The 26,686-nt window shown below is 47.9% G+C and overlaps 9 protein-coding genes across 9 annotated transcripts; 3 read left to right on the top strand and 6 right to left on the bottom strand.

Moving 5' to 3' along the window:
* Nucleotides 1-2: 2 nt before the first annotated feature.
* On the top strand, nucleotides 3-2,892 carry ranbp9 (Ran-binding protein; the record flags this gene model as incomplete). Its single annotated transcript, XM_031145130.1, has 8 exons — nucleotides 3-86; nucleotides 141-1,045; nucleotides 1,100-1,323; nucleotides 1,420-1,550; nucleotides 1,821-1,861; nucleotides 1,910-2,115; nucleotides 2,171-2,701; nucleotides 2,759-2,892. 8 exons carry the CDS (start codon nucleotides 3-5, stop codon nucleotides 2,890-2,892), a joined length of 2,256 nt encoding a protein of 751 aa, XP_031009869.1.
* Nucleotides 2,893-3,759: 867 nt separating this feature from the next.
* On the bottom strand, nucleotides 3,760-4,083 carry LHYA1_G000135 (uncharacterized protein; the record flags this gene model as incomplete). Its single annotated transcript, XM_031145129.1, has 1 exon — nucleotides 3,760-4,083. The coding sequence occupies one exon, from the start codon at nucleotides 4,081-4,083 to the stop codon at nucleotides 3,760-3,762; it is 324 nt and encodes a 107-aa protein (XP_031009868.1).
* A 1,671-nt stretch (nucleotides 4,084-5,754) lies between these two features.
* On the bottom strand, nucleotides 5,755-6,037 carry LHYA1_G000134 (uncharacterized protein; the record flags this gene model as incomplete). Its single annotated transcript, XM_031145128.1, has 2 exons — nucleotides 5,755-5,903; nucleotides 5,968-6,037. 2 exons carry the CDS (start codon nucleotides 6,035-6,037, stop codon nucleotides 5,755-5,757), a joined length of 219 nt encoding a protein of 72 aa, XP_031009867.1.
* Nucleotides 6,038-6,259: 222 nt separating this feature from the next.
* Nucleotides 6,260-7,365, top strand: mtx1 (Metaxin-1; the record flags this gene model as incomplete). Its single annotated transcript, XM_031145127.1, has 3 exons — nucleotides 6,260-6,610; nucleotides 6,665-6,907; nucleotides 6,958-7,365. The coding sequence occupies 3 exons, from the start codon at nucleotides 6,260-6,262 to the stop codon at nucleotides 7,363-7,365; spliced, it is 1,002 nt and encodes a 333-aa protein (XP_031009866.1).
* Nucleotides 7,366-8,960: 1,595 nt separating this feature from the next.
* Nucleotides 8,961-11,759, bottom strand: LHYA1_G000132 (Uncharacterized protein; the record flags this gene model as incomplete). The annotated part of the gene is made up of 3 exons (XM_031145126.1): nucleotides 8,961-9,549; nucleotides 9,598-10,273; nucleotides 10,382-11,759. The coding sequence occupies 3 exons, from the start codon at nucleotides 11,757-11,759 to the stop codon at nucleotides 8,961-8,963; spliced, it is 2,643 nt and encodes an 880-aa protein (XP_031009865.1).
* A 3,677-nt stretch (nucleotides 11,760-15,436) lies between these two features.
* On the bottom strand, nucleotides 15,437-16,436 carry LHYA1_G000131 (NifU-like protein; the record flags this gene model as incomplete). The annotated part of the gene is made up of 2 exons (XM_031145125.1): nucleotides 15,437-15,595; nucleotides 15,651-16,436. Coding segments are annotated over 2 exons (945 nt in total), but the record flags the coding sequence as incomplete, so codon positions are not given.
* A 462-nt stretch (nucleotides 16,437-16,898) lies between these two features.
* Nucleotides 16,899-18,076, bottom strand: LHYA1_G000130 (uncharacterized protein; the record flags this gene model as incomplete). Its single annotated transcript, XM_031145124.1, has 4 exons — nucleotides 16,899-17,385; nucleotides 17,434-17,580; nucleotides 17,637-17,847; nucleotides 17,941-18,076. Coding segments are annotated over 4 exons (981 nt in total), but the record flags the coding sequence as incomplete, so codon positions are not given.
* A 1,012-nt stretch (nucleotides 18,077-19,088) lies between these two features.
* Nucleotides 19,089-22,488, bottom strand: gefA_0 (Ras guanine nucleotide exchange factor A; the record flags this gene model as incomplete). The annotated part of the gene is made up of 7 exons (XM_031145123.1): nucleotides 19,089-19,187; nucleotides 19,244-21,048; nucleotides 21,231-21,434; nucleotides 21,484-21,808; nucleotides 21,872-22,139; nucleotides 22,201-22,442; nucleotides 22,486-22,488. 7 exons carry the CDS (start codon nucleotides 22,486-22,488, stop codon nucleotides 19,089-19,091), a joined length of 2,946 nt encoding a protein of 981 aa, XP_031009957.1.
* A 3,076-nt stretch (nucleotides 22,489-25,564) lies between these two features.
* On the top strand, nucleotides 25,565-26,524 carry LHYA1_G000128 (uncharacterized protein; the record flags this gene model as incomplete). The annotated part of the gene is made up of 2 exons (XM_031145122.1): nucleotides 25,565-25,606; nucleotides 25,658-26,524. The coding sequence occupies 2 exons, from the start codon at nucleotides 25,565-25,567 to the stop codon at nucleotides 26,522-26,524; spliced, it is 909 nt and encodes a 302-aa protein (XP_031009958.1).
* Nucleotides 26,525-26,686: the final 162 nt, after the last annotated feature.

Raw genomic sequence — 26,686 nt, 5'->3', positions numbered from 1 at the left:
CCATGAACGGACCTCCACACCATACATCGTCTCCACCTTCGTTCGATCATCGATCGATTCACCACTACAACCACCACCACTCCGACGTTTGTCTTGACTCACTCCCGCTATATTCCATTGTTAATCGCCCAGCTACCTAGACTACCCCCTTTGCAAAGGCCTCATACCAGCAGCACCCGTCGACAACGCTCTCTCTTGCTCAACGGGCCTGGGATATGACGAACCCGTACCCTACAGGTTCACCGGGGGTTCCAGATTTGAGCATGCCGACTGGGGCTCCCGGATTTGCCCCTCGACGTTCTTCGTATGCTTCAGTCGTTTCCGGAGTTACTCCAGCTACCTCACAGTCATATCTTCAGCCGACGAGAGCCGGTGCATTTGCCCATCTACTCAATCACCCCAACGACTTCAGCGCAGATCCTACTTACCAATACTTAGGCCGCCTACCATACGATTCTCGAGTATATGATATAGACTTTGGCGCAAACGGCAGCGTGCACGGGCGATCGAGTTCCTGGGGTCGAAGTGGGCATTTACCAAGTTTCTCGCAGGCGTTTTCTACCATAATGGACGGGGAGGGATATGCTGGGCTGGGGCATGCCGACCATTTCTTCATACCTTCATACCTAAAGGGCTCCAAATATATTCAAAGACTTGAAGAATCACACAAAGCGAGATTACGAGCTCAAAAGGAAGAGCCACAAGCCCAGTCGTCTCAATCTGGGTCTCTTTCGACAAGCGCGAGCAGCCTAAATCTACACACGAAATTAGCCCCTTCACATCGAGGCATGACTTATGATATTATCGAGAAAGCTTTGCCAGTTGAAGATGAGACGGTACCCCGTCTGCCATCTAGATGGAGTAGCACTGATAAATATGGAGGATTAGAGGTGTTGTCAGATGGACAAGAAGTCAAATTTACTGGACCCAAATCTGATCGAGATCGAGACCATGAAGCGTGTTCTATTCGAGCGGATTATCCTATGCCAACTCAATGCGGGATTTATTACTACGAAGTAACCATCATTTCACGAAAAAGGGAAGAGTATGCCATTTTCCCTCGATAGATGTAATTACTAGAAGCTGACTTTATCTGCAGAAGTACCGTTGGGGTTGGATTCTCAAGTAAAAGCGCACCATTATCAAGAGTGCCTGGATGGGAACCTGAATCATGGGCGTACCACGGAGATGATGGCCATTCGTATGGTGGTCAGAGCTCTGGCAAGCATTACGGACCTCCTTTCGCAGCAACTGATGTTATTGGTTGCGGTGTAAATTTCAGGACGGGTTGTGCATTCTTTACCAAAAATGGAGACTTTTTAAGTTAGTATCCCTCATGTCAGCCGATGGAATGACTTATGTGAAGCGAAGCTTCCTGGGAATACATTTAGAAGTCTCAAAGTTTCTGACACCTACTAGGTAACGCCTTCCGCGAAATCAAGAGCAATATAAAACTCTTTCCTTCCGTCGGGATGAAGAAGCCCGGAGAACACGTGAGAATAAACTTCGGTCAGACGCCATTTGTATTTGATATCGACGGGATGATGGTTGTAAGTGTACCATTTTTTTTAAAACACTCAACATATTCTCCAATCACCATGGATGATGAAGAGCACCGCGTCTGGAGTCCTTCATTTACTCGAGTGCATCTTCCTTCGCCTGCTCTTCGACTTCCGCCTGTTGGCATCTGGAGGCAGTCAGGGTCCTTTTTGTCAAAACAACCTCCTTCACGAAAATCGCCAGAGGTACCACAACTGTCTCAAAAGATCTGAGATAACGAGGATGTAGTCACAGGAATACTGGCTAACACGGCGTTACAGGAGGAGAAAAGACGCATTCGGTTAGAAATCGAGTGTACAAGGTATGCCTCGAGAATTCCCCAAAGACCGTGGGTTATTAACAATTGTAGCACCGCAAAATTAGCACCTCCTATGAACGAGACAGACTTGATCCAGTCACTTGTCCTCCAATATCTAACCCACAACGGACACACGGAAACAGCCAAGGCGTTCGCCAATGAAGTTTATGCGGAGAAGAAAGCGTTGACAATCGATCCACACGTAGAAGTGCAGGGGTTTGATGTGAAGGAGGACGAAGATGCTGGTCATCGACAAGGTAAGCATATCAAATGAAGCAAGCTCTCAATTCATGAGTTACTCACAGATTATAGGGATTCGAAAGGCCGTCTCGGAAGGCGATATTGAAAAGGCTCTCAAATACACCAATGCTTTCTATCCACAAGTTCTCAAAGACAACGAACACGTCTACTTTCGGTTACGGATTCGAAGATTTATCGAGATGATCCGGCAAGGTGCCGAAATGCAGCGTTCCTGGAGTACAAATGGAATTAAGAAGAGCAACGGCCACGGACCAGCTTACCACTACGATGAATATGTCGGCCACGACATGGAAATAGACGATCAACAAAATCAGAACAACAACCATGATCGTATGGAGACTGAAGGATTACCTATCGATAATGAAGCAAAGTATCAGCAATTAATCCAAGACACGCTTATCTATGGACAAGCTCTAGACGCCGAGTTCAAAAACGACCCCCGAAGAGAAGTGAAGAAAGCTCTCCAGGACGCTTTTGCTCTAATGGCTTACAAGGATCCATTCACCGAAAGTTCTTTAGCCTACCTATTGGATATCAGCGGCCGGGAAGCAGTCGCAGACGAACTGAATTCAGCCATCTTATGTAAGTACTTATCTTTCTCCTCTTGCTCTATCTAAACAGGTATCTAATCCAATGTAGCATCTCTCGGCAAATCATCCTCAACGGCTCTCGAGCAGCTCTATCAACAAACCAGCGTGCTATTGGATGATCTTCGAGATAGCGGTGGTCCTGGTGCCTTCGTAAATATTGATGATTATGCCAAAATCCACTGAAGCACTTTCGCTCGGTTATCTTCTCAGGCAGGCAGGCGTTCTTCTCATCTCAGCATAGCATCATGGGATAGGTGTATTAGGGGTTCTTCGTTTTATTGAGTTGGTGAAATTGTCATTCGGGTGGATAGGCGTGTGGGATTCAATCGCGAGCGTATTGGGTTGGGGTTGTTATGTTAGACTTGTCTGTCACAGGGCTTGAATTGATCAATGGCTGGCGAAGGTACAGGACCTATTTGTTCACAGGGAATAAATCACTTCTAAACATGATACTACTGTGTTAATTGGAATACTCCATTCATAAAGTTCCAGGTCAATACATGATTTTACGGGATCTACATGTGTATTAAACCCATGTTACTTGCCAGCTGACAGGATCCTCGAACTGAGAGATTTTACAACTTGATAACATTCACCACATGCACAAGGCAAAGATATCAACAGAATGAGGGGAAATCTCTTTGGATTAGACTAGACAGATAGGTGTATCCATCCCTATTCTCTATCCCTCATCTCCTTGCTTCTTTCTTTCCTTCTTTGTTTCCTCCATATCCAAAGAACGAACCTGTAGCCACAGAACCAAAGAACAAAAAAGCGGCGCTTATCAGAATAATATATTTCCCGCATCCCAATCCAATCCATTCAATTCCATTCCATAAAACGCCTGCCTGTGATTACGCCGGTAATGCTACGCTGCTCAGAGGAGCCTGCTTGTACTTCCGCTTCGGCCGAATAAATTCTCTCTATACTAGAACATTGCTCTGCTTTGCTTTGCTTTGCCTTGCCTTGCTTTCCCTAAGGCCTCGCTCATTGGTAAAATATCGCCAAGGTGAGGTAAGGTGAGGTGGCGGCTGCAAAGAGGGATTATAATTATAATCCTACAGCCTCCATATCCCGCATCAAGACGGCCATCTGCGCCCGTTTCGCTGCCTCGGCTACTAGGTTGAAATCCCGGAGGAAGGGCGTCGTTCCACCACTATCTCCATTGCCTCCCGCTGGCTGTTGTTGTGCTGCTTGTGCTTGTTGGTGTTGCGCGGGGGCGGACTGGTATTGTGGTGGTCCGGTCTGGGTGTAGGACCTCGGTTGCGCTGATGAGGATGTGTTTGTGGATGTGGCGCTCGATGGGGTGAAGTATGTTGGTTGTGTTTGGTTGGAGGGCCTCTGGTGGGAGGGTGATGAGAATGGGGCTTCCATTTTCGCTGGCTGTGGATGTGGGGTTGTGTTGTTTGGTTGTTTGCGAGGTGAGGTTAGTGAGGTGTGGTGTAATGAGGTTGAGGTGAGCGAGGCTCTGGTGGGAGGTGCAGATGCTACACGAGCAGGTTTTGCGTGTTGTGGAGGAAGAAGGATTTCAGAGTTGTAATTCTTTGTCACTCTATCTATGCCGTCGGATCGAACGGCGGATGATGCAGAATCGTACGAAGGAATATACCTAGGTAGATACGAAGTAGATGGGGATGGGATGGGGTGATGCTTCGACTAATCTTAACGCCGTCTCTGTCTCGGTCAAATATTGTCGAGTCGAGTCCAGTCGCGATGCTGCATTAGGTTAAAGGGAGGAGAGGTTTAGTAGGACCGAGTAGTGCGGCTGTCGATTAGATAGACGTGGAGAAGAGCAGGTTTACGGTATTCTCCACTCTACCGCGAGAATACCAGTAAATAATTCCTGACGATATTGTGTGGTATGGAGGTACGAAGTACAGACAGGCAGCTTGGCTTGAGGAACATAGGCAGCAACAAGCATGCAGATGAAGTTGAAAGGACTGTCTTGCAGCCGGATGCAGATGCAGATGCAGATGCGGGTACGGATGCAGTATTGCAGCATCAACCGACGGGTGAATGGCGGCATCAATGACCCCGCCCCGCCCCGCCCCGCCAGCAACATCCCGAGTTATGCCGATGTTTAAAAGGACTTAGCTATAGCTTTTAGGTAAGACTTGACTCTGGTTTTGATGGTTATATTATGATGTGATAATCATCGCGTTATAACCTATGGCGAAGAGGTGAAGCCTCTATGATTTACATCAGCTATGCTAAGTCACATGAATGTAGAGGCTTTGACCACGATCCCCATATCCCGACACGTACCGGAATGCGGAGATGGTGGTCCAGCTTCTCCACTTAATGATCTCACGCCGCTTTTTACCCCACGATAGAGATAAGGATCATCGTGATCTTTCCTTTTCGGTGACGAGGAGCTCACTAAGGTTATAGCGGCGGGTGAGATTAGACGAATGCTGTGATGCTGTGACTTACAAAAGAGGTTACCGAGGAAGACCTCGGATGCATCTCATAAGAACCTCTTTTTGGCGCCCTGGATCAATGATCAGTTATTAAGTTTTAATTGCTCAACCCGTTTACTTATTCCGGGAATGATCAATGCTCCGAAGACACACAGGTTTGGGTGGGCTATGATTGTCGAATATATTCTGAAAGCAGTAAAGGATTAACCACTAGTGTTAATAGACGAATCCAGAGAATAATTGAGTCTTTAATGTCATGCCAAGCATATACCTACAGTACCCCCTATGTGACGAGGTAAAGCTCGGTACAAGTAATTCCGACTAAGTGTTATAGGAGAAAGACGAGCTCATGCACTCCGCCTAGTGTGCACGATATCTGTTCCTGATATCTGTCCCTGTCTGCCTCACTACTCGTGAATTTGTTCTCATCCGATCATTAGGTTTTATTTCTTGTCTTGACACCGAGTGCTGCAAGAGATATGGGTATTTTGTATTCAATCTGCTTTCATCTAACTGCACCAGGATAACCTCAAAAGTCCCCAACTCCACAGCCCGATTGTGGCTCTCTACCTTCTCCCTCCCACCTCAGGTGCTAGGTACACATACGTTCCTCACCCATACCCGCTTAAATAATACAGAAGTTGCAAGGCAAAGGACATGGGATGATGAAACAGAATCGTCCCGGGCACATTTCACCGCCGCGCATATGGACCTCCTGCTCCTGCGATTCCTTGGCTTGTTCTTGTGTCGTCGGTTGCGAGATAGGATCGAGGCCTGCAATTGATGGGTTGATTGTTAGCCCGGTTCATATGATGAAGAAGCCGTGAAGACGACGTACTCATTGACTGCGTAGTGGCTGGTTGCACTGTTTGCAGATTGCCTGGAGACGTTGCGGACGTGGGAGACATTTTGAAAGAGTGTCTTGGGTAGCTTGCTAAAGGTACTTAGGGATTGATGGATGGTTTTTGGAAGTTTGGCAATATAGGAACAGGAATAGAAATAGGAATAGGAATCTTGAGCGAGAAGTTTGATCAGCGACGACGACGATATACCGGTTTCTTTCACATCGGAGAAAGCGGCCGCTCTGCAGGTGCAGGCAGGTGGTGCGCTGCGCCCGCCTGTCTAGCGCCATGTACGGTACAATTCGCGTCCCCTTCCAAGGGACAAATTATGTAGATGGAATTCTATACATCGACTTCTTCCCAATGCCGTCAGATAAAACCTCCGATAGCAAGGACAGAGCCCCGCATGCTGGCCAGACTTCCTTTGAACAACATACGAGCAAAATCCGACATTTCTTCTCAATCCCCGCGCCGGTAAAAGTCCTCTTCGACAAGGTCCCTGTATTGACATACCCTCCAAACGACCTCCCACAGCGTGCCCCGAAGCCTGCGAGGATACCAAGTCTCTATGTCTTCATCAAGAAGGAAGATGCGGCTGCTGGACGGCCATCTTATAATCCTAGTTGCTTGAAATGGCAGGTCAGTGAGACCAGAATCGATCAAGGGGTAGCTCTAACTAGCTTGCTTCTACAGACTTTCTTGAACTTTGCAGATATCAATCACCGTCTAATGCCCTCAAACAACCATGCCTCTCCGTCGGGCGCACTACCATTCCTCCTCCCTGCATCAAAGAACCCCCAGGAAGCGCCCATGCCTATAGCGTCAAACAAACTCGTCAAATATGTAGAGGAGCAGGGCAAAACAGTCAAGGAGTCTTCTAGCATGCGTTATGAAGCATACCAATCCCTTATTGACCACCGGATACGAGATGCTTGGGTATGTGATGCCTCTGACTTTCCAAAGCTACGCTCTAACAATCCATCCAGCTATACACCCTCTACCTCGAGCCCCTGAACTTCTCCGCAGTCGCCTACCACCTCTACGTCTCTCCCACCTCCTCAAACCCCCTCGTCCGAGCCTCCATATCCCACCAGCTCCGCTCAGCAGCGGAAGCCGAACTACTGAAACACACCGCGATCATCGATACCGACGATATATACAGCGAGGCCGACAAAGCATTCGAGGCCTTATCCATATTACTAGGCGAGGATTCATGGTTCTTTGGCACGACTGAGCCAACACTGTTCGATGCGAGTATATTTGCCTATACCCAACTGTTACTGGATGACGAGCTGGGGTGGCAGGAGAAGAAGCTTTGCAGGGCATTACGGAGGCGCGCGAATCTTGTACAACACCGTGAGAGACTGCTTGTTAGATATTTTGGTGGCTCATAAATTAGTAAACAATACCCAACTATCCACTTCAAATCATCTTGAACCGATTCAAACACGGATTTCCGTGAGCATAGCCATGTGATGTGTATGGAAGACTTCGGTTCCGGCCCTCGTCAAGTCTCGATCATAGACATAGAATTTGAGTGTTCGATTGCGGAGAGTAAAGTTATGTTTATGCCATCTAATTCCCCATTTGTCATTGCTACAGCAAGCCATACAAATAGCTTCCTTGCTTGTATACGAAAACTTGATCCCTATGACTTTTTACAAACCTTGGAATCTCCTATCAACAGCCAGATATATTGAAAAGGCCTTTCTTTTTTGACAGACAGAAAGCAAGAAGAGAGTATCTTATATAATTAAAGACAAGTTTGCTTACGCTGAAAACGTGATTTTACCTTGCTTCCAAATATATTCATCCCGCTGCGTCTGTTCTATCCCATTTCATTAGTCTTAACATGCCTACTGCTGCTGCTGCTGCTCGAATATAAGTTTCGCTTCTCTTCTCTTCTCACAACTCTTGCACTACATGTATCCTAAAAGGGTACCCTAGGTAGTCCCAGGTAATGAATAAGTAGGGATTCTCTGAAATGCGGATTATGGCTTTATGTCTTAGATCTACGGAACTTCTTATCTGGCTGCTGTATCTTTTTTTATATATAAAAGATGCTATATACCCTGTTTATATAGAAGCTAGAATCACAAAACATGCTATTAAAGGTCACCTCACTCACTTGTAATTTTGATATATCCTCAATTCAGCTACCGCTAAGTGAAAACCCCCTTTACAAAGCCGCGGCGAAAGAGAAGAAGAAGATATGAGAGAGTGCTGCATTCCCTCGCCCCGAGTTTGAAAATGAAAAATACCCAAATCTTTTTTTGATACTCCTATTCCCCAGATGTGTTCAAATATGTGCAATTCTATCTAATTGGGCAGATGCGCTCGTTCTTAGAGTTGTTTATTCGTCAATTCGTGGTCGTGAGTGTGAAATAAGTAAAACGAGTGTAGTTGGTGAAAAGCGCAGGTCTTGCTGTAATGCACGCATCGTTGGAAAAATCTTCCCATTAGAAAGCAAAGGAAGTGACAGACAGATAGGCAGATGTGGTTCGGGCGGTCTAGTTGTGCTTCAGTCGTTTCCAAAGTCAGAATGATGAACTGCGTGAGCAATTGTCTATATCAGGTATGCTTTGACCCGAGTGACGGCCAGTTCTATCGTTCGGAAACCGGAGGTGTAGCCGTCGTCGATCTGTAACCGGAGCAAGTAAATGGGAAAACATGTAGGTGAAAATAAGCTTGTTGCTTCGACGTGATCTGTTCAATTTAAGGCGTTGATGGGTAGTCCAGCACGCAATCTCGTAACGCCGGAGGATCATATCGTAGCAAAGGGGGTCTCAAGGACAAACAAGACATAAGTCTCCCACGTCCAGTATCGTAACTTAGGGGTCACCAAGTAGCTGTATACAAGATAATCCCTCTGGGAGGATTGGGATAAATATTTCTGTCAGGTTAAACCAAGTAAATCATGAGATGTCGAAGTGATGCGGCGAAGGGATATGTCTAACTAATGTCCTGGTGCTGATGGTTCAAGGCGGCGTTAACGGGTCATAGACAATCCCTGAAAGTTGTTGATCCAGGCTTCGTTTGGTGTAGAAAGTCCGTTACGGCCATACTCCGTTCCATCATGAGTTGAAGTCGCGTGTGGAGAAGGAAATCTCCCCGGTACGCTTTGGTAGTCGGATTGTGCTGCAAATGCTCCGAATGAATCTGCAGGAACGTACCCTGGGCTCACACCAGCGTTTCGAGGTGTGGCAGTGAATGGAGAGTATCCATAGGTATAACCAGATGGCTGGAATGCCGTTGGTGGCATGGTTCCACGATCAGCATTAGGAGTAAAGGGCTGTGCGAAGACTCCTTGGTACCCACGCCCAGCCTGTGGTGCGGCATACGCAGGCTGCTCAGGTTGTGGTGGACGTCGTTCGCTCTGTGCAGTTCGGCTGACACCAACTGCACCCGGGCCAATGCCACTAGGAGCTTGGAGACCAAGTGATGGACTGGCGAAGGATGCTGGGTTAATGGCAGACATCCAAATTCTGGTCTTGTAGACCTTGAAAAGGTCTGTCACCAGGGAGTTGAAGTTGATGTATGCATCTGCAAAGTAGTAGAATGTAAGCTTCTTCCAATCCCTAGAGCACAGTCAGTTCGAGTTCTTCAAAAATGATCGTAGATATTACATCTGGAATTCCGCATCTAGAATCTCCATGTGGAGACCATGTTCCTTCACCTTCTGCATACAAACGCGCTTCGCTTTCGCCTCATTGCCTTCCTTATCACGAAGTGCCTGTATCTCGTGATTCTGAGCAAGGCGTTTGATAATTTTGGGCTTGATCTCGCCGGGATTCGGCTCTTGCATGCCGTGCTGACTTGGAGGTCCCATTCCGCCGACAGCGCTCCCCTGCAGACCATTCGAAGCGGCCATTAAACCAGCACCAGTACCATCTTGGGTTCCTGCAGCACCTTGAGAATACATCATTAACCATTTATAGTGCTCCTCGGCGTAGTGTTCCTTGAGCTCCTTCGCTGAAGCCCAGTCAACTTGATCTCGAGCTACGGTTCCCAAGTCTGTTCCACGGTCGGCTTCGACAATAACCAGGTCTCCAGGTTTGACCGAGAGTCCAGTCCCTTCCTGAACATAGAAGACGTCTGCGCGAGAGCATTTGAATAACACGATGTAAAGAAGCTGATTATGGCGAGGTTGAGGAACTCCATACATGCTTCGGTGAGGGGATGGTGCTCGGCCAGCACCATACTGAGGAGCGCCGTATGGATAAGCTGAAGGCTGATAATTGGCTGAGCCATATGGTTCGGGATTTCGCTGGACAGTGGCGATGCCACCAAAGTAGGAAGCGGCTGTGGATTAAAGATGTGAGTATGATGTTCCTACCGAGACCCGCTCGTGTATTGAATAAATCATGTTCGGGTGGGAAGTCTGACTGAAACGATTGAAAATGTACTCACCGTGTTCATTCAGGGAATAGCCACCGCCTTCTTGATACCTGACTGGATAGTCTTTTGGTGATAATTGTTCTTGCAGGCTGCTCTCGTGCGCCGACAGAGGTTCACCAACAGAGCTGACAGATCCTTGTCGAGTTGGCACATCCGCGAAGGAATGACGTCTGCTTTGTGGTATGTCGGCCAAGCCGCCAAAACCAAGGGAACTCTGCCAATTGGCCCTCTTGACGTTTTCCAATTTGCGGTTTTCGAGAGAACCGTATGAGGACAGTTTAGGTTGGCCGGCTGCTCCGTACTCACTCATCCTCCGACCTGACAACCCTTTCGAAGTAATTTCCTGGAGCTCATTGATCTCGTCAAGCTCATCAATGGCGTAGTCCGACTCCTCTGGCAGAGCTCCCTGCATTCCATATGTACCTCCCAAGCCAAAAGCGCTAGTCGTGGAGGAGCGGGGCCGCAGGCGAGAGTTATTCATGTTCTGCTGCCGTAATATCGCATTTTCTCTGGCTAGCATCTCGATAGTCTTGGCTTCGTTGGACTGTAACACAACCCCATGATTGGACCCATTGGTGCTCTCATCGTCATCATCATCGACCTCCTTCAACTTGCCTAAGCCCCCCTCACTCGACATCTCACTCAGCATACTTGGGCGTGATGGCCGGTGTTGTAGCCCTGAATGCGGGACAGGTCTTCCCCGACCGCCGGCGAACACTGGACCAGCAGTTGAGGAGGTCGTGGATGCTGGAGAATCAGGATCAAGCTGTCCTACGGAATACGACTGTGATCGATAGGTCTTGGGTGTTGGATGAAGGGGAATGGCAAACGGAATGGTTGTATTAGATGCCTGGTTGCTGTAGTCACTATGGAAGTAGCCGTTTCCGGCGGAACCAGGAGAAACCAACGATGTTGGCGACGGAAGAACCTCAGTCAGTCTTGAAGGAGGTTCTTTGCGCGACTCGCTGTTCCAAATGCCACTTCCCCATGGAAATGATGTTGAGCCGGGGTGTCCTCGGCCTACTCCATTACCTGCCTGGACATGCGTCGCCCACGAAGGGGCCTCCGAAGATGGTGTGTTAGGGTACGAGGCTGTAGGTGACATCGAACTGCTTGCAAATGAACCTTTCCGGGGTTGAGGACCAGGTTGCGTTGTGTCATTGAGCCAAGAGGATCTTCGAGTTGGCTTTTGAGGGGGAATAATTGGCTGAGCTTGATCATGTCCAACGGCTTCATCATCGGAGCTGGCCAATGCTTCCGAGTCGGGAGTTGAGCGTCGACCATTCAACTTATCAAGCAAGATTGAGGGATTACTTGAGGTCATGGAAGAAGCGGCGGAGGGGGCAGCTCTGCCTGCACCACAGCCGATCTTATGGCCACCGGAACTCATTGCGTCAATATTCGGTAGGGTGGTGGGATGAGGGGTTATCAAGTATGATATAGCACTGTCTGTCTCCAAAGATGGTAAAGTTGAGGTTATTGTACACTAAACAGGGTGTTAGTGAAGGGCCCGAAACGTCATTTTGAGTAGGATAAAAGAGCACGACCATTTTACGAGTTGAGGTCTTTCACAAAGTGAATCCAGCTTTGGAACGACAAACAGCTGCCAATTCTGCAAGACCGAAACAACCCAAACTAAAAGGTGCTTTCGCTTGAAAGTAGATGTGTTCGACCTGGAAGAGGGGAACAAGGGGGGGCAGAAGGATATGAAGGTTGCAAATTTGCGTTGTCGTCTCCAAATGCCCTAAAGCGCAAGGAAAGAATAGGCGGAAACATGAAAAGCATCAAATATCTCGTTGCCGACGAAGGGGGAAAGCGGCAATCATGGATTTTACAACAACACACCTCTGAATAGGAGGCTTGTCAGGTGGTTAAGTGATACACGGCTCAAATCAAAAGGTGAGGGTGGTCTGCTGCTGACCAGAAGAATTTCTCGCGTCGACCTGACTGGAAGAACACTTTTGGAAATCAGGCCTGGCTTGATTGAGACAAGTCTATACTGTAAATGCGTAAGGAATATGGAATGGGCGGAGTACTGGCAGGCGCGAAAGGATGAAAACGCAGGTGTTGCTTGAGAAGTTTACCAAAGGAAACTGAAAAGGTGTTTTGGGGAAATGATTTACGAACATGATAGAATACTCCGCAGGAGGTTTGATGCTGGTAGGTGTCCGACAAGATATCGAAGCTTGGATTAGGCCTTGGGACGAGGGATGTAGATTATGTAAGTAATGTATATCTAGGGAAAATAATTAGTTAACGATTACATACTAATTGAAGTGCATTCAGTCCCATATGTATTCACATGGTATGCTGGGTGCGAACAGGGTAGGGGAGTGTGAATTCAATGTGAAATGATGCCCATAAAAGCTTCGGGAGACATAGCGAGAACAGTAAAGGATATTCCACAGAGTCCCGTACAACTGGTCCATAGAAACGAGCCAGTCGGTGTTATGAACACAGCCAAGCTTCTGCTTCTAGCGGTCTTCGGTTTGAATTGACATGCCATCATAACTGAAACAGAAGACGATTGAATGCCCGTATATGTAAGTGGTTCGAGGAGGAAGAAGGACATGACATCTTCCATCAACTCACAATCCTCTCGCTGAGTGAACGAGTGATTGTGTGAAGAAAATTCTTGGCGTCCTTGACCTATTCCGTGTATTCACCTACTTGAAGGGTGGATGTTCAATCGTCTGATGCGCAATTACAAGCATGGGCCAACTTTGTCCAAATTGAAGCCGCCACTCAGCCGAAGAAGACCCCGGAGAAACGGCACGAATCAAGAGCAATCTCCCAAGAAGGACTCTCATAGCTCAAAGAGTGCAAATGAGGCTGAATGTATTTGTAGGCGAACGTAGGAAGGGCGCAATAAACTCACCTGCGCAGAATTATTATGGCCGAAAGGACGAGTTTTAGAAAAGGCAGGAATTGGTATCTATAGACGAGGACGAAGCGATTAGCCACTATTCCCAGAAGATATACTTTCGTCGGAAAAGGGATGTGTTGGTGGCAGGAGGATTCTGTGTATGACTTACCTCAGTCTCAGTAAAGCGCAATTGCCGAAAGAATAGTAACTCCTCTAAATATGTCTGGTACGCTTCTTCAGTTTATGTGTCGACTCCGAGGACCGTCTAATTTTCCCAGTTTACTGATGTGCGAGAGAAAGAAAATCGTACAGCGTTCCGCGTATCGTATGTGTTGAATCAACGAAGGCTTGGGTCGCCTAGACTATGCGAAGCCCATATTCGAAAGGAGAGGAAAGGGCGGTGGCCTTATTCTCCAGAACACCGGTCTGTTGAGCAGTGTTTTGGGAGGAGCAGGTATGCAGAGCGGGAGTGTGGTGCTGGAACTGGAGCTATGGTTCTCTTCGCGACTGACTGGACTCGATGGATGCGGGGAAGGACACAGGGTGGAACGTGAATTTCGGCTCGTCAACGGGGTTGAAACGGCGGCTTGGACAGGGCGCGAAAGAAGGCTGGAACCTTGGCAGATAGTGATATTTCTCTTGAAGACTTGCTTGGTCGCCGCGATTCCCAGTTAGTCAGTCGTGGTGAAGGAAGGAAGGAACAAAGAAAGGAGACGTGCGATGGGCGACTAGACTAAGGTAGACAGTGGAGTGAACAGCCTGCGAGATGCAAAGGAGTGGAGGTTGCACGCTAAGGAAACGCCACTTGCTACAGGGGACCACTAGGTTTGGAGCAGCGCGCAGCCTTTAACGGACGCAAATGAGGGGATGGAGACGGGTCAGGGATTCAACGCGCACAAGCTTGCCTCCTTCAAGCCTGGCTCTGCGCCGGATTCTTTGCATGAATGAGTATGGCTTCAATACAGCAAGTAACACCAAAGACCAGTATCAACAACGTCCAAGAAGAATCGGCGGCACCCGACAACATTAATGTTCATGCTGCAGAATGCATGGCATACCTGCCCTGCCCTGCCCTGCCTCATCCCAAGATTTTAATCAGGCCATAGCAAAAAGCCTCTATTTTAGTGTTGAGAAGAAGCGAAGCTCATGCTCAAGTTCAGACCCAACGATGATCTTTGCGATCCGTGTCAATGTGCCGGAGAGGACCGTGGTTTTTACTCTTGCCTCTACTCCGTATATCTGGTGTAACGGCGTTTAGCAGCGGATATCTCCTCCCACTCTTCGCCTCTCTGTCCTCTGTCCTTCTCCCCTCAGTCGTACCACACGCCACAGGCATGTATCAACGATGCAGGCGACAAGATTCGTCTTTCAACCCCGGATTTTTCTCCAAAATCGCACGCTAGGAAAGTAGGGGAAAAGGCGGCTCCGATTTAGTGGCTCACATGGTCTAAGTAGTAAGCATGACGGACGATACTCCGTACTAGCCCAGCCAAGATGATTCGAGAAATCCGCTTTCATCCATTTCTAACTTTCGACTTGAGAGGTCGAGACTCAAGAGCCCGCCCCTCCTTGGAATTTGCGGGGAAGCTTGTTAATAGCACTACTCTACTTATTAACGGGTGGTTGCATCTAATATACCTTAACCCGCCTACTTACCCCGTTCTAGTCATAGGTATGGCTTTTTGCAGCTTACATTTAATTTGAGTTTTAAGGTCTCTACGGAGTATATTGCATGGGCAAGGGTTGCCGCACAGATCAACCGATCCCTGCGGGCGCGCCGGGCGGGCTCCCTACTCAACACTCTTGCCGAATGCCCCTACTTCTGATTCGCTGACAGATGATTTTCCCGTGGCACATTGACAATTGGAGTTCGAGCCGAATATCGCTGCGGTGGTCCAGAGCTCGTTGGATTTGTTTGAATGACACCTCAACAGAAGCGAAAGCTGCACCCTCCTCTTCGTGGATGAGAAAACTGTCGGAATTAAGGCACCAAAACTCGCTTGTCTATTCCGACAGTTTTTTCATCCACAAAGAGACCCTCTCAGGAAAGGAGGGGCAATTAATAGCCTGCAATGCATGAAACTTCATTTGGGTATTTTCTCTGCCGTGAAACATTGCCCCTCAACTGACAATCTGTTGCCCGTGATTGGACAAGTGGCAAGTAGTTGTTTTTTTCATTTTGAGTAGCACCTCGATTGATATCAAAATGGTACAGTATCCAGGCTACCTTTGCCGACCGTGGAGGCGACTGCGTCAGCGCCCTTTTGCTGCTTCAATTTCTCCTCAAACTTTGCGAATTCCTGCAAAGCAATCTCCTCTTCCTGGTCAAGCACTTGATTTACACCTTTCACCTCTTCAATCTTTTTATCAAATCAGCCTTCCTGCTCTTCTACTCGCGGTATGAATGAAACTTACATAATGCATCAACATCCCTTCAATACCGTTCTTCAGGGTTACGGTGCTTGAATCGCAAGTTCTGCATGCTCCGCGGAGTTTCAACAACACCTGCCCATCCACAAACCCACGGAATTCAATATCTCCACCATCTTCTTGGATGGCTGGTCGAATCCTGGTCTCAAGCAACTCCTTAATCATTCCCACTACCTCACTATCATTTTCGTTATAGCTCAAGCTATCCTCTTCATTGCCCTCCTGGCCAGCCTCTCCGGATTTGTTTTCGGTGATGTTGACAATCGGAGCACCAGAGGTTACAGCTTCTGTGATGAGACTGAAAACCTCCGGCTTGACATGCGCCCAGTTGGCATCTGTAGCTTTCGTGACGGTGATGAAGTCTGCGCCATAGAATACGGACGTTATTCCATCGATATTCATTAAGCTTGCGGCAAGTGGTGAAGGATGTGGCGGTGCGAGAGTTGACCGAGGATTTAGGTATTCAAGAAATGGAGATGATAACTCCTTTGGAAGTATAGGGTGATTCGGTAGGAATTTGAGGGCGTCAGGATTTGGAGTGTTCTCTGTCTGAATGAAAATGCTCCGAGTACCACCAACTGCTGTTGGCTTCAGCATATTTGACGGTTGGTGGAGGTATGGTTGTAGTGTTGGTCTCATTGTCGCATTTGAAGCTGATATGGCGGGTAAACGGGTACTTTGATGGACACATCTTGCTGCGTTCTGGTGGACTGGCACTACGGATTTTGTGACTCGAGTTTTCGTGAAGAAAGGGGCAGCTGCCGCGAAATTCTGGTAGATGCCATGTTTAGGAGGTTAGGTTGGTGAGGCTGTTGGAAGAAGAAAGGAAATTGGTGTTGGTGTTGCGTTGCTTCTTCAGTTTTGTCAGCAGCTAATCGTCCACTTATCGTAGTCACGTGGTATTCGTCATCGCAATCGCCTTCGATTTTGCTGGGATCTTTTTCGGGTATGATAATGGCCAAATGACCATTTTTAAGGGATTATGCAGTGATCTTTATCTGGCCCTAATACGGTTTCTTAGGTTAGCTAAACGTAGTTAGGCTAAAGAAACGAGGGGGTAAAAGTATATAGCTTGCTATCTTGGTGAGCAAGCACATCGTGTATCGAGCATTTCACTCTAGTTCCCATGGGTTTTATATGCAAACATTTTCCATTTCTGTTGGCTAGCTAAATGATTTCGGTATAGCAACAAAGTATCTGTGAGTTACAGCAATATCAAGTTCCTTCAAGAGATCAAACAACTTCCTGGGGCAATGACTTGAGCAGCTTCTTCGCAGACCTCTCCTGCTTCTTTGCAATTCTACCCCATGCGGTAGAAACCAGACCCTCATCCTTCTTGTAAATCATCTCCGCCATAGCAGTGACCTCTTCGTCGAATGTAGCAGGCTCAGCAGATGTAGTTAGAAGGCTCTGATACTTGTGAATTCCAACATCGCGACCAACACCCAGCAATTTGGCAGCTTCCTCATCCTCGTCTCCCCACTCATTGTCCAACAAGCCAGATATATCGAGAGCCAAAGTCAACTGGTTGGCAGTCTCGAACCTTTCAATGATGTCCTTCGCAGCGACTGAGAGGTTGTTGGATTGCTTGTAAAGGGAGACAAATGCTAGATCAGAAGACTCTTTTCCTTGAGTTGCATCTTTTGCTGGAGGCGGACGGGGTCGAGATGCTGCGAAGGCCTCTGAGAAACGTTTGAGGAACTTTTCATCTTTCTTTGGTCTGCTTCAGATTAGCTGTAGACGTCGTGAAGAGAGCTTGTATGCTTACGCGGCAGTGCGCAAGTCCTGGAGTTTTTTCTTCAGCTCCTGCTCACCCTCGTCCAAGCGCTGCACAAACTGATCCATGTAATGTGCAGCAGCTTTGCCTGCCATTCGTTTCTTCTTGCTTTCAAATTCAACCAGAGCAAGAAACTGTCTGTAATTCCACAGGTCAGCAACGAAGTTGGATTCAGGTAAGGATCTAGTGCTCACTGGCTCTCCATACGTCCCTCATCCTCCTCATACTCATCGGCTCTGACCAGGCGCGCAGGCTCTGACTGGCGAGTCTTCTTTTTCACGTGTCTGGTGGCAACGGGCTGATCCTCGACGAAGAGCTCATCACCGGAATTGTCTTCATGTGCTGAATCTGATCCCTCTTGATTTACCGTCTGTCGTAGCTTGCTTCTGCCGATGGGTAAAGCGCCTGGGACGCGTCAGAGATCGTTCTTTTCTGATCGAGTAGATCGATAAGGACAAGAAGGGCGTGAAAGTTTCAATTGGAATAGAGGCAACTTACTTTCCGACTTGCGCTTGTTCGTTGTTTTTGCCATCGCGCGCGGTGCTTTGAATGGATTGAGCATATTGCACTTGAGTGGAAGCAGTTTTGGTTGTGCAACCTCAGACGTAGGGGAGAAGCGACGCAGAAGCGACCACTACCTGAGGACTTGACTTACCTGTAATTTCCCCCACCAAAATTGGATTTCTTGCAACTTGAAAGTTTCCGTGCCATTGTTCACACCCGGCCACAATCAACACCGTCGAATTGGAAACGATCTCCTCCTCAGTCAAGACTCCCTTCTCTATGAAACTTATCACGTCTGGTCTTTCCGTCTGTATCTTCAATCTTGCCTACATATTCTCTCGTGCTATGCGAAAAACCAAGTTCAGACTCGCCAGCGCAAACTTAAGCGTCACATAAGGGACCAGCGCGTTCGATAGCAGATAGTATCCGATAAAACTGGCGATTGGAATGGCTTTGAACTGCAAGATGACTGTTATTCAAGGATGGTGCTCTCGACTTTCGAGCCCGTGAAAAAATTCCCCACCCAAGGTCGCTGATATACTTTGAAGCCTTGATAAGGGAAGCCCTTAGGGGAATCCTCCTACTAGTAGTAGGTTTGTGGCAAGTCTTTTCTCTGCGAGGTAGTTAAGTATTATCTACGGCCGACACTTAGTTTAGAAGAGCAAGATAGCAGAGATATTACCTTGATTTACTCCCTCCCCTTTTGGAGGTTGTAGGCAAAGGAGCAGGTGCGTGTATGGGGTTAGAGCTAGGGTTTATTCTCGTAGAGCCAAGTGCGCTGGGTGTTGCCTCGATCGTACTTTAATCAACCTGTCAACCTGTGTCTCTCTAATCAATAGTCGGTTTTCCTTTCTTAGCCCCCACAAGGAAACCGAAGAAATTATATAACACTACGGCGGCAGAAAACTCACTAACGGCCCCAAGGATCCTAAGTGGTAGGAGGTAGGAAGTAGGAGGTAGGAGATAGGTAGACTGAAATATACACTAGCATATATTGCTCTGACCTACAGAACATATAATATATGGCCCCTTTAAATCTTTTTCGCATGTGTCTATCCCAGACTAGGGGGTATGCGCGAGGAGAACGCCGACAATGATGAAACCTCCGCCCAACCAAACCAAATCCGCTCAGATTACCGCTCCTATTTCTCCTTTTGAAACCATGGAAACTTCTTCTTGCTGAGTTCTACAGTTCCTGATGCTGATGGACTTTCGAGAGACAGACTCCGTTGGTATATATCCTGGGAATAGTTAGTATGGGTTGCACAAGATAGCTTACTCCGTAATGGAGATTCACCTCATCGTCCACAGGCATTCTACAGTCTAATATCAATTCTCGTGCGATATCATGTTTCGCCAGGTTGGGGTAGGGCAGTACTTGGCTCTTCATAATGGGCAAGATGACCTCTGAGAGCACCTCAAATTTCTTCCAGTTAATCCGGTCCCCACCGGCCCCAACAAAAGTCTGACTGCCTTCTTCAGCAGAGACAAGATCTCGACGGTGGAGAGGGATGAATGGAATTCGGGGCAAGGGAGAGTTCTCCCATGCTAGTCGATATGCAAAGTGACTCTTCTGGCTGCCCATCAACAAAACAAGCCGCGCGAAGCGCTTTTGGACATCCTCTGGGACCAAAGCCCTGGTTTGCGCTAGCCGATGAACAGCGGTTCCGTTGATACCCGCCAGCACAGCTGCCAGACCATTGTAGTTATTCAGCTTGCGAAGCTTCAAGGCAATAGTCATGAATTTTTCCAGCATCTGAGCCCTGTGCTTGGCTTTGTCTCTCATCAGAATCATATTTGCGACCCAGCGCGCAATGTGATTGAAATGGTTGATCATTCGGTTTACGTTGGCCAAGCTCTTACACTTCTCCTTTTGCTTTAAGGAAAGACTAACATGTCGGACAAGGTCTCGAAGTCGGATGGAAGAGAACATGACCCAGTCGATCCTGGTCATTTCATCTGCAACATAATCGTCATGCGTGTCCATAAAGATGTGATAGCGGAATTTTGTGAGAGGAAGGGTAGCTTTTGGTATCATCGTAGCTGCTTCTCTCTCATAATCCTCAACTGTGTGAAAGGACGGTGATAATGACCGAGTTTCCGAATCGGCTCTTGATTGTTGGCTTTCCATGTCTTCCCCTCCTTCCTCGTCGATGGCAAGAGTCTGCATATCTTCCTCGACATCACTACTTTCAGTGAGCTTACGTCGAAGAGGCGAGGCCGGTTCTGATTCCTCTTTGCTACTAGTCTCGCTCTCCACGTCAGCGTCAGTCCTCGCCCACCCCGTATCATCGTCCTCTACAACACGAGACTGAAGCTGCATCCTCATGTCTTGTGCCGCGGCGGCAAATACAGGCTCGCTGTATAAGTGGCCAATAAAAGCATTGAGTTTCTGGCTGGTCGAAGGACTGGCAAAATCCCCTGGATAGCCTGACACCCATCTGGCGAGCACCGTTATAATTCTGAGCTGCGTTGCAGTGCGTGTCAAGTAGTGTGTATTCTTATCAAGCGCGATCCGTTCAAGCCGGTTCAGAATCGCATGAAACAATTCGCTGGGAGCAGCAAACTTTCTATAGAGACAAAGAAATATATCGGAGAAATTGTCGTCTGCTCTGCACATGTTCTGGCCTAGAAGCCTATCGACAAGTTCATCAAATGTGACGCCCGAGACTTTGGCAGGCTTGTCAAAGAAACTATCGTCATTCCGTTGCAATATGGGAATATCATCCGAATATCGGTATGCAGAGTCGGCATCGGATTCCTCCATATCTAGAAAAGCACTATCAACCGCCCGCCCGGGAGCCGCTAGCGGCGATCTTTCGTTCCGGAAGGCTGGATGAGACGAAAGCGGTGGTGCTTCGTGTGGATCGGGGATGGAGAATTGATGAAGATTGGTCCGGCCATTTGGACGTTGCGATTGACCGCGTGAGGATACAGGTGGCTGCGAGGGAAATCCTCGGAGAAGTGAGAACTCTGAACTTGCTCGGCTGTGTTTCGATTGTTGGCTGAGTGGTCTGGCTGGATCCTGGTGTGTTTCTAGATGGGCCGAAGAAGTGGCTCGACGGCGAGAACCAGGCAATTCTAAGCCGCTATTTATAGCTTCTTTGAGTTAGCTTGTTTCAGCACCGACATAATTAATATAGGTAGCCTGTAAATGCTTAATGCTGGCACTGGAGGGCTGTAAAAACATATAAATATTATGTAAAGGAGTTTTCTTAAAGCAGAGAGCTTCAATATCGGACGATAGCAAGAGTAATAAATTGTAGGTGCTCGCAATTACTCACCATTTCTCTTTGACATGATGGCTCTAAGCATAGAAGAGAGACACAGTCTCGCACTTTCGGGTACATTCGCGGCAGTTTTGACTGCCTCAACACAGGATACGCAGAGGGCTTCCACATGGTCCACCTCGAGTTGACGGGTATTTCCTGGGTTGTCACATTTGCAAGATACAAGAATCGTTGGTAAAGAGGAGTTCGCAAGGCCCTCTGGGACATTGGTCAGCAGGATCTTTATATTGGATCTCAAAAAAAGTACTTAGAGTCTGGGGAAGTTCTGAAATGCTATCCCTATTCATAACATCATATAGCAATAAAGCCCCGTCCATGCGGGGGACAATGTGCCCGTTTATTTGTTTGGGCCATTCAATATGACGATCCGGCACTATATCGAAAGATTCCAGGTCCAGCTCAATCAAACTAACAGTATAAACCACATTATCCACGGACATTCGAAGGCTCGAGGCAATTGAGGTAGGTAGAGCTCGTAAGCCCAGTGCACGTTGGATAAGCGTACTCTTCCCAACGCCCGCGCTGCCAATGATGGCGATATTTATATCGGACATTCCGCTTCTCGACTGGGGCTAGAATTGAAGGGTCTGGTTAGTTCGCGTATCGATCATCGAGGCAGGGGAAGGAGCACGTACAGGTAGTTTTAACTTCACAGCATTGTCGACCAATGGTCTGTTGGGAGAGCGCGGGGGAGGTTCTTCTGGCGTACCATCATCCCGGTACCGATTCATATATGTTGCAGACCTTAGTTCCTTTGCTAAAGATACCGAGTGAGGCGATTGATAGTTCCTGAAGAACGGGTCGTCTTGGACGGATGTAATTGAGTCCCTTTGCTCGTGCCCATTGGATCCCTGACCGAAACTCAATGTCAACTTGCTTGGTGACGCCGCAGCTGGTTCAGAGCTAGTCCGCGTTATGGACGGAGTAGATTGAGTAGTAGAGTTGGACTTGAAATTCCGCTCACCTCGATGAGGGTCTCTTGAATGGGCACGCGTTGAGCGATTGCGCGCCGGCAGCAGGCCCCCCCACCCTCGTCCATAGTAAGGCCCTTGTCCGCGTCGCTGTGTCGGGCAAGTTGGAGATCGCTGTTCCGCCAATAAGCCAGCCCGTACTGTCTTGTCCTGTATCCTGCCTTGCTTTGCTGAAGCTGTCGGACGCTTTGCAGCTACACGAGTCGGTGTCGGTGTCGGTATCGGTGTCGCAGCCCTATTTGCGGTACAGTGGAAGTAATACAGTCCGAGAGCAGTACCATTATTGTCACGATGGCGGAAGACCTGTCTATCTGTAGATCCCCAGAGTAATTTTAGGCTTTTCGCGGGGCTCAATTATCTTCGGGCCCACGCGAGGGGCATGCTCTTTCAGCTACTGTACTGCAAAGTGCTCATTGGGCACTGCACTGCTATACCAAACTCGACATCAATTTTAGCAGAGGATGCTTCCGCCAGTCAACGGGCATAGCTGACACCACATGTGCCATTAGGACTACCGACGATTGACGATCGTCGCCCAAGAGAGCACCGCGCCTCTGGATTTCTTCGCCCATTGATATTTGAAGGGTGTCTGGCGGGGAAGACGAGACCATCTGACTAAGACGGAACGAGTGCTTCCTTCTCTTGCTGCCATCTGCATCGTTCTTGATTCCTCGGATGATTGTGGTGGATACATGAAATCTTGATAGTTCGGGGAAACGCAGACTCTTTCATCTCGATATGTATATAAATCCCCTCTCATCGCTCACACTAGAGGAAAGGTATGGTTTGTTTTGCTATCTTTCAGTCTCTTCCTACTACAGTACTTTGGTGTCCTCTTCGCTCTGCCATTGCTTTCATGATATAATAGTCGGTTTCCGGATTCTCGGTTCCTCATTGCCCGACAACTTTCTTCAGTGTCAGTGTCTGCCATACCATGCCAAGAACTATTCCCTCTTGCGGCACGCCCCATCGCCAATTTTCCCCATTTGTGGCACAGGCTGAAAAATACCTACACCAGCTCTTTCTGACAATACAAGGTGATTTATCCACATGTCCTATGGCATTGGTCTGTTAGCTGTTCTACCCCCAACGAAACTCTGGTTACGTTCGCAGCAGTAAATATCGCCGTTAAAATCATCAGCATGATACTCTTCAATAGAAAGGTTGTTGAGATATGGAGTTGTGGTATCTACGTAAGCAAAAAAAGCATAATGTGGGACTTCACCTGCATCGTCTCTCGTCCTGGCACTTGGCTTAAACGCTATCATTGGGATTCTTTACAAGACTATATCTGGCTACCAACATGGCCCGCTGTATGATCTCTTGCTATTTTCCAAGACGAGACCACGACTCCGTTCTCTGGTCATGATGCTTCTCATCGGTACTAGGATGAACGGGAGGAAGAATGGGTATTGGGACTCCGCTGTCAAGGCGGGATGGTTTCTGAAGTCATCCAGCTGCTTATAACGTGTTGAATGCGGTAGACGGCGAACTGGTCGTAGCAAAATAAAGATTCTCATGTTGGACCCCAGGCCCGCAATCTTTATATTAAAATCATATGCTCTGTTATCATTGCTCATAGTTTTCTTTACCGTTATACTTCTGCCGGTGTCCTTGTGTTGGAAATGTAAGGGGGACTTTCAAGTGATGTCTTGTGTTCCCTGCGCTCATTTCTGTTCGACGTGATTAATGTAACAACATGAGTTTGGCTGGGGTAGTATGAACTCGTGCTAATCAACTTCTTCAGGCTCTGTTCTCCTAAGTTGACTGGATTAGGGACCATTTAGACTCTATTTGCTGAGCGTTTCTGTCATATATCGACACAAACTCCCCTGATCGCAATACGTAGGTGATACGGTTGGTGCGAGTGGGGTGTAAGTAGAAATATGGACTACCAAAAGCCAGGCCATGCAGTCAACACATGTTGCCAAGTACTTCTACTTCGATCTCTCACGCAATGATACGATTGCAATATGCAATACGTAGCAATTAACGAAAGTTCCAAAGAGCATAGAATCTCATAATATTGAGGTAGGGTATCAAGAGCAGGGCAGTCCCTGACCTCCACTTTGAAGATATCTACCGGCATTTCACATCAAAATGACCTGTAGCAAGCCACAGATGATGGCTCCTTGTCCCACAGACACGTCGAAACAAAGTAGATCATGATCTTGTACACGTTGTGACACGGCACTAAACGGTTTGGTAATGGTTGTAGAAATGGTGGAACACGCACAAAGAAGCTGGTACGACGTTTGACTTCAGGCTCAATGCAACACAACACCAACGCCAACGCCATTGTGTAAGGCTTTCCCAGCTATGGACATCTCGCAATTCTCCGGATTTAGTAATTAGTACTGTGTTATGGGATTTTAAATTACCCATAAACGTTGGGATCGTAGATTGATATAAGCCAACTCCAGTCACAGCGAGGAGAAAAATGATAGAAATGGAATTGTGGAAAATGCCCTTAGGGAGCTAGTGAGATTCTGGAACTATGTGCTTTTTCAAGATCGGAAAACTCCGTCCGGATGAATAGATGGCCGCGTATACAACCAGAGCGTAATATCTGTGATTATGCGGAATGCTATGTATGTCTCGCAAGAAAGGTAAAAACAATCAAAACAGCCACAAGAAAACAACATGTTCCCCACCAAATGATGCTTGTCACTATTCCTACTAGTTAGAACCGAGAGTGGGGTAGGCTGGGTAGGCTAGGAGCGAGCTAGATGCAAATCTCCCCAAAGACCATAAGATCGCCGTATCGCGGGGAGGAACAAGCCTCGACCCTCCAAGAACGCGCAGAGCTCATCCTCTCGTCCAGCCCGTCTAGACTCTGGGGTTGCACCAAAGGAAATAGAGAAAATAGTAGAATTCCTCAAGGGCCTCAAGGATTGATTGGAGCTCTCTCCGGCAAGGGTATGTTTTCAGTAGAAAGCCGAGCTGCTGCTTAGAGCTCCGTCCTCTCCATCTAGGTAGGTGTAGTGCCGTACAGTGCCGTACCGTACTTTAGGGTATCTTTAAGGGTCATGGTGAGGGGCGCTTCGCTTCATTCCGACGGCTGGCTTTTCTCAAAACCTACTTGTACGGTATTTATTTACTCATGAGTGTACCCTCACCTCATCCTCTGGTAATCAGTAGTCTCTTGACGTCGGTGGTTCGTTCGCAGTGCTACTGGACATCTGCTTCTACCGGTGCACCTGCACATCGTACGACCCAAGAATCCACCATTGCCGAGCTTCTGCAGTGTCTCGTGCGGCTTGCATGCCGCATGCCCCCACTGAAACATTTTTGTCTCTCTCTTGTGACTTACCACTGCCTCTCTCATATAAAGACGTTGGTCGCAGTTTTTGAATCATGGCTACAGTCACGCAAGTGCCCGCTGTAGAAAGACCTGTTGTAAGTATTTGAGTCCGCTGCTTCGTGTGCTGATTTTAACCTCACCACCAGTTGAAACCCACAAGATCAATGACTTACCCACTTCGCGATCCCATGGGCAATACGGCCAAGCGGAGGGCCAAGCCGGGAGAGCCATTCGACGCAGAAGACTTGAGTCGCCGGCTAACAGCTCACCTGGCCGAGCAAAAAATCAAGGTTGAGCGACGACGTGAGGCCAGAGCTTCCAAGGTTACTGAGTCGAATGGAGGGTACCATCACGTGCCAAAGGTAGCGGCTTCGGCCTTCGAGAGGACGGCCACTCCAGTTGGTAACACGCGGCAGATGCACAAACTATCTCAGCCCATTCTCAAAGCACATCTGGAACACCCTCGCGAGAAGCACATTCCCGGACATCCATCCATCAAACTCAAGGAAACCCAGGCCATGGATCAAGCAATGATTGAGAGGGAATTGCTTAGGAATCGCAACCCGTTCCAATGGACTCACGACATGGAAGAAGCTTTAGAAGTGGATGTTGGGCGTGATTTATACAAGCCACCACAGCGGACGTTCAATATACCTGAATTCGCCCATTTGAGAGGGACCAAGGTTTCAAACGCTCTTCGCCCTTTAAGCATGGGCGATGTCTTTTCAGACAAAGAGGTTCCAATAGCCCCAAGGGCGAGACAAAAATCAGCATTCGAAGCAAGTGACAGAAACGACTGGGCACAGCGAGATGAGGAGAGTGAGATTGGAAGACAGAAGAGGGAGTGGGCGGGTGCTTTCTTGAGGAAAAAAGATTCGATTTGGATTTTGGGTAGCAGGAAGGAAAAGAGTAATAGACAGGATAAGGAAGCTGTTGCGGGTACTAGGGATTTTGGATCACCTCCAGTTAAGAAGGGGAGATTTCTTGCTCGGTTTAAGCGCCATCCTAGTTAATGTGCCTGGTAATCAATCTTAAATTGGCTTGCTATGAGTTAGGGAGTCTTATATCGAATCCAATGAACTTATCAAGCTTCCTGAGCCTGGCTTTTTCGCGGTCATTTACTAAGCTGCTGCCCATGCGGTAGGTTTATGTTACATTCCCGCTCTCGCTTTAAT

Source organism: Lachnellula hyalina (genome assembly GCF_007821495.1).
Source record: "Lachnellula hyalina strain CBS 185.66 chromosome Unknown contig00001, whole genome shotgun sequence".
In the NCBI taxonomy this organism is placed as follows: domain Eukaryota; kingdom Fungi; phylum Ascomycota; class Leotiomycetes; order Helotiales; family Lachnaceae; genus Lachnellula; species Lachnellula hyalina.
The sequence above is the reverse complement of the archived record's forward strand: the minus strand, read 5'-3'. Positions and strand labels throughout refer to the sequence as shown.